General features: G+C 43.6%; 1 protein-coding gene across 1 annotated transcript; it reads right to left on the bottom strand.

Annotated features, from left to right (window-relative positions):
- Positions 1-9,193: 9,193 nt before the first annotated feature.
- On the bottom strand, positions 9,194-12,394 carry Rpl37a (ribosomal protein L37a). The gene is made up of 4 exons (XM_087904048.1): positions 12,251-12,394; positions 11,766-11,894; positions 11,307-11,389; positions 9,194-9,333 (listed from the first exon to the last, which is right to left on the bottom strand). The coding sequence occupies exons 1-4, from the start codon at positions 12,251-12,253 to the stop codon at positions 9,270-9,272; spliced, it is 279 nt and encodes a 92-aa protein (XP_087760174.1). The 5' UTR covers positions 12,254-12,394; the 3' UTR covers positions 9,194-9,269.
- Positions 12,395-12,733: the final 339 nt, after the last annotated feature.

The raw sequence follows: 12,733 nt of genomic DNA, 5'->3' as shown, positions 1-12,733 counted from the left end.
ATATTCTGACATTGTGGAAACCTAAAATGGACATAGCACTTACTGGCCTGTAACATGAACTTACATCCTCTTACCTTTATTCTGAATTCGAAAGCACTGTGCCCTTTTCCTCTGACTTTGCAGCCCCCACACCCCCCAGCGGTCTATATGATGCTTGCAGTCACTCTATGGCACGCTTTCCTGCTTTGCTGAAGGGAGTAACATCCCTAAGTAAATATTTTTATGATTTGTAGATAGATTCCCAAAGAATTTGTGTAAAATTTCTAGGTTCCAAGGTCAAAGTGCACCACATAAATCTCCAAAACTTAGAATTGCCATCTTCACCATGACAGGGGGGTAATTTCCAAAGCCAGCAAACAAACTAGTGGACACACTGGTATACACATAATTATTGTCTTTCCTTCCCTGCTCAATTTTTAGGCATGCTTCAATGTTTAATACAAACATAGGGAGAAAAATAAAGTGAAAATTCACAAAGCTGGGGGTCGCTCTAGCCCAGCATGCAAAAGGGTTTCCATGGTGAATCCCATGACGGCCATGTCTCAAGTGCTGAAACATCTTGATGTTTTTATTTTTACTTAAATTGTTTTTATTTGGCAGAGATAGCTACATTTAGAAATTTGCTCGCAAGCTAGGCGGTGGTGGTGTAAGCCTTTAATCCCAGCACTTAGGAGGTAGAGGCAGGACTTGGTCTACAGAGCAAGTTCTAGGACAGCCAGGGCAGAACAGAGAAACCCTGTCTTGAAAACACCAAAAAGATAAAAGCAGATTAAAAATAAAAAAACTCACTTTTAGTTTTAGATTACAACTGCCCCAGTTCGCTGGCTGCCTTGCCCTTTGACATGGCCATCCCTGCAGCCGGCAGTTCTCCCAGGTCTCTGGGTCTTTACTTTGCTCTCAGGAGCACCTTCAAAGACATCGGAGTTCACCCACTCGTGTTTCAGGTTTTATCTGTCTCCCAGAAACACTGAAAACCATGCAGGTGCTTCCGACCACCTAGCAATGTGTAAGTCTTTCCTTGTCACTATCGAGACTGTGTTGTTTGAAAGCGGGATCGTCCCAACTTCTTATTTTCAACGTTTCTGTATCTATGTGTTTAGTAGTCCACAATTTACATCTAATGCCTTATACTTTGGGTCTTTATTCAGTTTATACTTTATGTAGTTCACTTACCTATTTTTAGCTTTTAATTTAAGCATTTATTCTATATATAATGTTATTTGACTCATTAATATGTGTTCTTAGTTAGGGTTTCTATTGCTATGATGAAATATGACCAAAAAGCAAATCGGGGAGGAAAGGGTTTATTTGGCTTACACTTCAGCATTGCTGTTCATCAGTGAAGGAAGTTAGGACAGGAACTCAAACAGGCCAGGATCCTGGAGGCAGGAGCTGATGCACAGGCCATGGAGGAGCGCTGCTCACTAGATTGTTTCCCATGGCTTGTTCAGCCCACCTGCTCATAGAACCCTGGACCAGCAGCCCAAGGATGGTACCACCCACATTGATCATGAAATGAGAAAATGCTTAGAACTGGATCTCAAGCGATCCACCTGCCTCTGCCTCCTGAGTGCACCACACCCAGCCATTGTTTTTGACACAGGGTCTAACGTAGCCTACCCAGGTTGGCCTCAAACTTGCTATGTACCTGAGAATGACAGAATTTCTGATTCTCCAACCTCTGCTGTGGGATAATGCTCTTAGACACTGTAAAGATTTGTCACTTATATTGGTTTAATCAAACGCTGATTGGCCAGTAGCCAGGAAGGAAGTATAGGCAGGGCAGTCAGGCTAGAATTCTGGAAAGAGGAAAGAGTCAGTCATCAGCCAGATGCAGAGGAAGCAAGATGAGAATGCCTCACGGAGAAAAAATACTAAGCCACACGGCTAAACATAGACAAGAACGATGGGTGAATTTAAGTCGCAAGAGCTGGTTAGTAATAAGTCCGAGCAATGGACCAAACAGCCTATAATTAACATAAGGCTCCTAGCCATCTTTCCTTTTTATTCTTCAACTCCCAGTCTCACGTGCCCATCTCCACAGTTCCTGTGTCACTTAGCTGTGAGCTGCCATGTGGGTGTTGTTAAAATCTTAATTACAAAAAAATCATCATTTTGTAGTGGGTGGCTCATTTTGAGAGTGGCTCAGTGTTCAAGAGCACATACTGCTCTTCCTCAGGACCTGAGTTCAATTTCCAGAACCCACATCAGATGGCTTACAAGTGGGGGGAATCTCACACCTCTGACCTTCATGGGCACCTGCACATAATTAAAAGAAAAAAGAAAAAGAAAGGAATCACAATGTGTGGTGGGACACATTTCTAACCCAGTACTTGAGAGGCAGAAGCAGGTGGATCTCTATGAGGGAGAGGCTAGCCTGGTCTACACAGCAAGTTCCAGGTCAGCCAGGCCTATATACTAAGACTGTCTTTAAAAAATAACTAAAACAAAACATTTTGTAGGAAGAATAAATACTGGATGAGAGGAACTTGAACTTTTTTTTTTTTTTTTTTTTTTTTTTTTTTGGTTTTTGAGACAGGGTTTCTCTGTAGCTTTGGGAGCCTGTCCTGGAACTAGCTCTTGTAGACCAGACTGGCCGCGAGCTCACAGAGATCTGCCTGCCTCTGCCTCCCAAGTCCTGGGATTAAAGGCGTGCGCCACCACTGCCAGGCATCTTGAACATTCTTAACATAACAAAATAATGCTGAAGGTCTAACTAGAAATTCTCTTTCACTACACAATATAAACATGTATTAAATTATCACACCATCCTTACTGTAACAAAATACTTGGGACACTCATGTTAAAGGGCAAGATTTGTTTTGGCTGGTAGTTTCAGGTCACCAATGGCCCAGTTGTTTGGGGGCCCACAGTGAAGCAGAACATGTTGGCAACACTGTAAAGCAGGGCAGAGCTGCTCACCTCAGAGGGAGAGGGCAGAATGGGGGGGGTGAGGATGTCAATATCCCTTCAAGATCCATGCTCCCAGTGACCTAACTTCTTCTAAGCTGAAAAAAAAGTCACAGGCTAGTGATTAAGCTTTTATCACATGGGCACTTGCCGGGGTTGGGGAGGCACAAAGATAAGGCTTTCTGTGAATAGCAACAGTGGACAGTCAACTGGGCAGCAGTGGTGCAGGCCTTTAATGCCAGACAAGTTCCGGGACAGCCAAGGAGCAAAGCCTGTTACACACAGAAACCCTGTCTCAAAAAAACAAACAAACAAACAAACAAAAAACCCCAAAACAAAAACCACAACACCCCACAATGGATAGTCATCATGACCTGCAGGCGAATGCTCACTCAGGAGTGACTACTGATCCAGAAGTCACCCCTGGTGCGGGACAGTCTCCTCAGAGCAGCTCAGGAGCAGGGAAGGAAGCAAATTTTCTCCTTTGCTACATCTGCTTTCACCTACTGAGAAGCCAGAAGACAAAGGGACAGTGAATCTCCTAGAACACACAGCCGACTACAGAAGGTGGTACCTCTAGAAAGATCGCCTTTTCTGCCTGTTAGTTTGATGGTACAATGAGCCCCAAACAATCAGACTCAGTATTTCAATTTTAACATGGCCAAAGTAGAAGAAATACATCATTTCCTTAGGGGCTAGGTTCTAAGCTGGGGAAACAAGAATGCTGTCATGCATCAGTTGGTATAATTCTCCGTGGGTTGGGCCCCACCTCCGTCATTTGTTTTCCCGTGTATCCTGGTTTGTGGGTAGACAGCACCGTATGCTAGCCGATATTTAAGATACTTACGGCATCTTGTAGAACAGTATCTTAAACTCGGTGAACTAGTCCCAGCTGATGCTATCACTGAGCCTCCAGAAAACCAGCAAATCTCTCAAACAAGTTATCTGGATAGGGGACACAGAGTAAAGGCAATCCTCCCGCCCCCACGAATGTAAGCCTATTGCAATTTCTCCATTTTAAAGACTGTATACTATCACAGTGATAAGCCCCTTCAGTAGACATAATGCAATTAAGAAAGGAAATTCCAAGCTGGGCAGTGGTGGTGCACATCTTTGATCCCTGCCTGGTCTACAGAGTGAATACCAGGACAGCCAGGGATACACAGAGAAACCCTGTCTTAAAAACAAACAAACGGCAAATCCATACTGCAACACAGGTCAAACACAACATATTTTGGAGAAGGGGTCAGTGCTAAGGAGTAAACCTTGGGCCTTGTACATGCTAACTAACCACTTAAACACTGACACAATTATTACACACCTGCCTCCACATCTACCAATAAGATGGCATACAATGCAATCACTTGCCAGATGATAGGCCCAGAAATGTTGAAGCAGCTGCTTGCCACTCTGGAGGCCCAGTTTTGATGGGGCTCACACACATGCTCTACCTACGCTGATTATTTTGTTCCTGGGCCCTAAGTACCAAGACGGTGATGGGGACAACAGCCGACATTCTCAGAACCAGTCCTTTAAGGAGAGCAATGACCTTGCAGCAGCTCATTGCTGGGCATCACATGGGATACAGGTATTTTCCTTTCTGTACTAATAGCACGCCTACATCCTTTCGGTAGCCTTGTCTTCAGTCCTAAATCCAGTGTTCCGTTCTTCTCAGCAGCCACTCTCTGAGTCAATATACCTCTGTACTTCAAGGAATACCTACATGCTGTACACACGAGCTGAACTCCTGCCCCAGCCCGCTGGAAGGCTGTTTCTCCTCTTTCCGAGCTATCTCTACCCATTTTCAGCTGATGCCAACAGTGCATGGATTACAAACTGCTTTTCTCTTCCATTAACATCAAAGAACTCCCTAAATGAAAACACAGCCGAAGGGAGAAATAGGCAAAAAAAAAAAAAAAAAAAAAAAATATATCCCATAGAAATCTAAGCATGCCATGGTAGTTTATTTGCAGTTTCGAGACTCCACACAACTCAACAAGAGACATACTTTCTTGGTTTTGTGCCTTACCTGTTCTTTTTAGAGGCTATCAGATGGTCTCTCAGCTTGTAGTTCAATGACCTCACAAAAGGTCCCTGGGCCAATGTTACATGGTATGTCCAGAGTGGAATGCTACTATTACTAGTCATATGATGAGTCTATAGGTCAGAGAGAAGTAGTTCCATGCCACTTTGGATGCACAGCTTGGTGCTGTGTTCATGTATATGAGGGGTCAGCAGCAAGCAAGCAGCTTTTCAAATGGTTTGCTAGTGTGAACAGGTCACTAACTACAGATCCCTGTTAGCTGTGTGTAGAATGTCATTTCCTCCGAAACTCATGCTGTTTAAGTTGCCATGACAGTACTGAGGTGGAACATGAGGTGCTTACATCATAAGCCCCCTACCTTTACAGATTCATAGTAAATGATCCTTTATTATCCCTTGCACCAAAAAAATGTGCCTAAGAATCTGGCTTCCTTACCTCATCTTTTTCCCTGACATAATTCATTGTTTTCATCAGTTTCCTTCCTTATCTCTCCTTTTGCCCCCAGACCACCACTCCCTTCCCACCAAAACACAGCACACCCATGTCTCCTACATTTGTTTGTGCATGCAGGTCAGAAAGCAACTTGTAGGTGTTGGCCCTCTCCTTCCTGGACCACTTGGGGACAAACACATGCCTTTTTAATGTTGGATCATCTTGTCAGCCCCACCAACGCTAATGCTGTCGGGTCTACAAGTAAGACTGTGAACTCATGTGTCTAGAGACCAAGAGAGGACACTGGACCCTGTTACATGGGTGCTGGGAACTGACGAGGCACCTGGAAGAACGGCCAGTGCTCTCAACCATCCGAGCCATCTCTCCAGCTCTTCAGTTGGTATTACAAAGTATCCATTCTTTCCCAAATCCAGACTCTCTAGGCCTTTGCATCAGTGAATGTTCAAGCTCCAAATTGACTCATTCTCATTACCAAATCAAAACTTTACTTCCTGTCCACAAATTTGGGGCTGAAGTGCCAAATAACAAAGACTAACTTTTTCAGAAGATAGTTATAGTCAATACTTACCTTTGGTTCCAACATGTCAAAAGAGCTGCTGTATTATTTCCCATCTTAATTTGGTTTAAAATCTCTTCTCCTATCAACACCCACTCTTTAAAGCAAAGTTTGCTACAAATCCCCAACACTACACTACTCAACACAAGACATGCTTTTTTAAGGGTGTAAGCTTAGTCTTAGTGACCCCACATAATTGAATATGGGTGCCACAAAAAATTCAGAAGTAAAAAGTCTGTGTGGTAAAATCACAAAAATTTAAGTCATAAAGTCAGTGTAATGAACCCAAGGTGTTTCTGGTCGTGCCTGGCATGCTCCATTACCACTTCCACCGCACCGCAGCTTAGCTCCCAAACACACTTCGCTCTCTCTGAGACAGCCACACACCTGACTCAGGGCTGCTATTACGAATTTCAGCATTCACTGTTCATATAAAGTGTTCTGTTCCAACAGAACATGTTTTAACCACAGAAAACAACAGCTTTAATAATTTTCTAACATTCCTTAACATCTATCAAATTAACTTACCTTTGGGCTTATTATATATTAGAATGTTTGAACTTAAAAACTGTTGAGTAGTTGGCCCAAGTTTCATTTTTTTAAAAACTTAAATGAATTTTGGATTATATAACTAGGACAATTTCTCAAATGGGCCAACTTCTATCTTTTCAGCACTTTAAATATAATCTCAGCACTGCTGATTATAAACTGAAAATAAAATACCACTTATGAATGCTGGGCAGTGGTGGCTCACCACCTTTAATCCCAGCACTCAGGAGGCAGAATTTCCAAGAGTTTGAGGCCTGCCTGGTCTACAGAGTAAGTTCCAGTACAGGCCCCAAAGCTACAAAAAAACCTTATGGGGGGAGGGGCGTGAAGGACACTTCTGAGAGTTGTTCTACATCTACACGGATATATCTAACCAAGACTTTACACTTAGTTACATGTTCATGCAAGCTGGTATGTACGAAAGTATAACTTCTAGGAGAGGTCAATTCTCTACCCTACCATGTGGGTATTAGCAATCAAATTTAAGGTCTCAGGTTTGACAGTAAATGCTTTTGCCCGCTGAGCTGTCTCATTTGACCTAAGATTTAATTCTTTGTATGAAAACAAAACATCTCCTTTTACTTATGCTCTTTGTAAATGGTAAAATTACAATTATCAGTAAATGTTTAATACCTAGACCCACAGAAATATTTCCCTGGCAAGCTGGGCAGTGGTGGAACATGCCTTTAATCCTAGTCAATCAGAAGCCAAAGGCAGGAAGATCTCTGAGTTCAAGGCCAGCCTGGTCTTCTAAGTGATTTCCAGGACAGCCAGGACTGTTACACAGAGAAACCACCTCAAGAAAAACAAACAAACGAGTGGAATGCTCTGGTCTAAATACATGCCCTGCTCATTTTTAAGGTTGTGATGCACAGGCTGGAGAAATGGCTCAGAGCATTGACTGTTCTTCCAGAGGTCCTAAATTCCCAGTAACCACATGATGCACCTCCATCTGCAGTAAGATCTGGTGCCCTCTTCTGGTAGGTATGCATGCAGGCGAACACTGTATAAAAAATAAATGTGGTAGCACAGGCATTGGGGAGGTAGAGGCAGGTGGTTCTCCCAAGGCCAGCCTGTTCTACAAGAGCTAGTTCCAGGACAGGTACCAAAGCTACAGAGAAACCTTGTCTCGAAAAATAATTTTTTTAAAAGGAAGTGTTAATACTCAATTAAATGACTTCGCACAGCACCAAAGGCTCAGAAAGCCTCATGATTAAAACTAGTAAAACATAAAGTGGAAATCCTCAACACAGGGAGAGGGCAAAAGGCAAGCTAATATAATTTTAAAAGCTGGAGCCTAACTTATCTCTTCTACCACTTGCTTGCGATTCTATTTCCTTAGCCACCAAACACTGCTTCAACCTAACTGGTATCACTAGCAGCTGTCCATCTACTCAGCTGTCACAAAAGCAATATAAAATATGAATCCTGCTCTGGGGCCAAGACCCAAATCCAAACCCAGCTTCCTCGCTTAAAAGTTAAATAGATTTCTTGGGGCTTGAGAATTGGTCTTGCAGTTAGGACCATTGAGTCTTTTTCCAGAGGATCCAGGTTTGATTCCCAGCAACCACCTCCAGTTCCAGGGGATTTGGTGTCGTCTTCAGGAACCACAGGCACAGTGGTGACACAGACACACAGCACAGAAATAGTCTTTAAAAATATAATCTCTCCAAAGCTACAGAGAAAACCCTGTCTCGAAAAACCAAAAACAAAATATAATTTCTCACGCACAAATGACACAACCACATATATCCACATAATCAAAGTGTGTGAAGTTGAACTGCTTTAAGTTCAAACTCAAGGCAGAAACTGCTCATTACTTAAGTGGAGGGAATTGTGCTAACTGGGGATACAACAGTGAGTGGAATTGTGAAGCTCTTACTGCGATAGGTTCTCAACTTTCCTGATGTCGCCCAATCACAAAATTATTGTCGCTACTTTGTAGCTGCAATTTTGCTGTTATGAATCATAATGTAAGGATCTGATCTGCATGCTTAGACACAAAAAGGGCCAGTCTTTATGAAAAACCACTATCAGTAACTTTAAAAAGCAGTTTAGAGGCCCCCAAGGAGTCGAGTTTATAAGTGGCTGATAAAAGCACAACAGGTAAACTTGGCAGTGGTGGGGCATGCCTTTAATCCCAGCACTCGGCAGACAGATCTCTGGGACTTGAGACCAGACTGGTCTAAATAAAGGGCAAGTTCCAGGCCAGGGTCCAAGCTACACAGAGAAACCCTGTCTTTGGTGGGAAACAGGACAACCCAACCTCCCCCCAAAGCTAAGCATAAAACTAATCCTAGGGAAATTAAATCCTACATTTGTCCGAGGAGCCTCAGTTTTGTGACTTATCTATGTACTATCATGTTTCTTCTATCTACATTACATTCAAGTCAATCTTACGAACCCTTGTGTAAAAACAGAAAATTTGCCAAATTCTAGTTGTTTCAGTTTGTTGACAATGTGTAGTCAAACACCCAAAGGAGTAAGCCATGCACACAATTGTCCAGTTTATGTTTACAAAGTCAGCAACATCTTGAGTCAGAGGTGACAGTATACACTTGCACCTAGGAGAGGACCTGGCAGGGTCACAAAGAATGTCTCCAAACAGCAAAAATCTCTTTTCAAACAGGAAAAAAAATGTAGCATATGCCAAAATAATTAACCACAAACAAGGCAAAAACTGTTATGTAAATTAACCCATTTATTTAGTTGGCTGTGCATTATTGAGTAGGCTTTGAGTCTCAAACGGTAGCACTTCTACTGGTCCTTCAGCTCCTTCAGTCTTCTGATGGCAGACTTCACTGTGACGGCAGAAGTTGTGCTGTAAAGAAAAGGTTCCAACACAATTAAGCAGGCTAACACGTGAAACACAAGTCTGACTTTCTCCTGGAAAGAATTATACCAATACCACGTTGTAGTGAATTCCAAGACCTAGGGACTAGTGCTCAGAATTCACACTGGCATGACGGCAAACCTTAAAAATGATGACTTCAGGCACTTGCAGAATCCCAAGGCCCTGGGAAGTACACTTGAACACATTGGCACAGGGAACCACTTCCTAAATAGAACCCCAGCAGCACAGACACTGAGAGCAACAATAAATGGAACCTCCTGAAAGCAAAGGACACGGTCAACAAGACAAAATGACAGCCTGCAGAATGGGAAAAGATCTTCACTAACCCCACATCAGACAGAGGTCTGAAAATATACAAAGAACTCAAATTGGTCACCAGAAGAACACATAATCCAATCAACAGAGGAATCTAAAATGGCTGAAAGACACTTAAGGAAACGTTCAACATTCTTTGTCATTAGAGAAATGCAAATCAAAACAACTCTGAGATTCCTTCCATCTTACACCTGTAAGAATGGCCAAGATCAAAAAAACACTGATGACAACTTATGCTGTAGAGGTTGTGGGGAAAAGGGAACACTTCTGCATCGCTGGTGGGAATGCAAGCTGGTTCAACCCCTTTGGATGTCAGTGTGGTGATTTCTCAGAAAATTGGGAAACAACCTTCCTCAAGACCCAGTAATACCACTTTTGTGTATATATCCAAAGGATGCTCAATCATGTCACAAGGGCATGTGTTCAACTATGTTCATAGCAGCTTTGTCATAGCCAGAACCTGGAAACAACCTAAATGCCCTTTATCCAAGAATGGATAAGGAAAATGTACATTTACACAAAGGAGTACTATACAGCGGAAAAAATAACAGCTTGAATTTTGCAGGAAAATGGAGCTAGAAAACATTATTTTGAGTGAGGTAACCCAGACACAGACAACTATCATAGGTGGTTTTTAAACATAAAGCAAAGAAAACCAGCCTACAAACCACAAACCCAGAGAACTTAGTCAACAATGAGGACACTAAGAGAGACTTACATAGATCTAATCTACATGGGAAATAGAAAAAGACAAGATCTTCTGAGTAAATTGGGAGCATGGGGACCTTGGGAAAGGGTTGATGGAGGGAGGGGAGCAGAGAAAAATGTAAAGCTCAATAAATATCAATATAAAAATTTAAAAAAAGAATCCTAAGGTCCTTGTACACCTGACTTCTTATAAATATCTTAAGGTAGTTTCCTTTGAAGATAGTATAGCAAAGGCAGACGACAAAAGCTTCAAGCCGCACACCCTCAAGTCAAGCAGCTGGAGCACTCTTGCTTATTTTGCCATGCTTTAAACAAGTTGCTTAAACCCACACTATCATTTCAACACCAAGACTTCAGTAAAAACTGTAACCCACATACTCAGTTTCTCAGCGCTAGCCACACACCACAGGTGTGCTGGAAGCACAGGACACCACACCACCCAGACTCTAGGGACCTCAGGGCCAGCACAGCTAAGCTCTAGGACAAGCCAATGACAGGAGGCTTCTTCACCTCCCTCAGCAACACCATCCAGCCCTGTCAGGGCCACACCACTTAGTGTGTTCAAAGCTTGTTTCAAATGATAAAGGTGCGGCAGCCCAAATAGCCTCAAATTTTTCTCTGCAATCCCAAACCAACCAATCTCATTCAAAACCTATTTTATAGAAATAACTTGTCAGACAAAGTTGAGCAAACAAGGATGTAAATAATGGACCCACAGAGACTGTACAACTCAAAGCAACACACAAATCAAATCCCAACTTTCACTCCTAAGAGCTTTCCAACTTTAATTGAAAGGAACCCTAAATCATATTTACTTCTCCATTCATAAATGTTAAAACTAGCCCAGTACGTGCCAGACCTGGAGCATGGGCTCTGTGGTCCACATACTTCCCCACAGCACAAAGAAACACACTCACTTGTAGGTCCAGGCCCCGCCAGCCACTGTCTTCATGCAGGAACCACAGTGCCAGATGCCGACGGCTCGTCTCTTCATCTTGGTCTATAAACATTTAAAAGGTCTTGATATGAAATGTGAAAACATAAATCTCTAAAGTTTTCAGAGCCCAAACTTATGTTTGTTTGCATTTTTAAAAAGTCAACTGTTAAGCAGCCAAATTCTAAGACTCCAAGCAGGACATTAGATGCAGACTAGATAGATTGCATAGTATAGGAGCATTAACAGTCACTTCCCACTGAATCCTTCAGGTTTGCGCCGTTTCCCTCTCCAGAACCAATTATCCTTCATTACTCGGTTATTCCACATAAACGAGGAATGTTTCGCAAAAACTAAGCCCAAACCCCCTATCTTATGCCGGCCCACCGCTCACAAACCACCTTGGGTCACAAGTAATCCTCCCCTCCCGAGGCCAACGTACCTTGCCACAGAAGGAGCACGTGTACTTGGCGTGCTGGCTGATTTCAATTTTCTTCACCATTTTCCGGAGGGAGGCACCATAACGGGTCCCGTATTTCCCGACGATCCCGACCTTCTTGGTGCGTTTAGCCTGTGGGCAGAGGAAATGACAGCGACATTTAGCGAGGGAAAATAAGTCCCTGCATGCACACACCGCTGCGCACAGATCCTGTTAGGGCCGAGTTTTCCCCCAACCCGTAAGAGCAGCGTGCACGGGGCGAGCGGGGCTCCACAGCGCGCATTCACCGCCGAGCCGGGCCGAGACCCGCAGAGACGCCTCCGGGGTTTCCAGTCGCGGCCTCCAGGGCTTCGGACGCGGCGAGGACCCCGACAGCCGACAGCACAGGGGACAGCACAGGCTGCCCCAGGCGGGTGAGCGTGGAAAACCAGAGAGAACGGCAGATGCGGACGGATAGCGACTTCCAAAGAAGGAACGCAGACACTCACCATGTCGCCGGAACCTAAACCAAACGCGGAGAGGAAGAGACGCAATGCGCAGGCGCGGTTTTAGACCGTGAGCGGAAGTGACGCCTACGGCTTCTCTAGGAACGGAACTCTGTGCTCTAAAGGTTCATTCGCTGACCCCTGGCGGTGCGGTGGGAGATGTTTAGGTAGGCTGGTGTCCCGTCTGTTGTTCACAAGCTGAAAGCTCACCCTTCTTAGCTGGCACATACACCAAAGTTATACGAAACGGGTGTGATTTTTTTTCTTCCGTTCTATTCGCGAGGAAACAGGTCTTAGGGGACTTGCTTTTAAGTGTTTAAATCATAACGTTGTGACTCTCGTTGCTTAACCGCACTAGGTTATACTTTGGCCAGATGCTGACCATAGTAAAAACCTAGGATCCGCTCTCAGGCCAAGTTGCAGTTCATCTGGGACACAGTCAAATTCGTCACAATTAGGGGTTATGAAATGTTGCTGTGGGTAAGG

Source organism: Myodes glareolus, chromosome 1 (assembly GCF_982192425.1).
Source record: "Myodes glareolus chromosome 1, mMyoGla1.1, whole genome shotgun sequence".
Classification (NCBI taxonomy): Eukaryota; Metazoa; Chordata; class Mammalia; order Rodentia; family Cricetidae; genus Myodes; species Myodes glareolus.
Note: the sequence above shows the minus strand (reverse complement) of the source record. Positions and strands in the feature narration are given on the sequence as shown.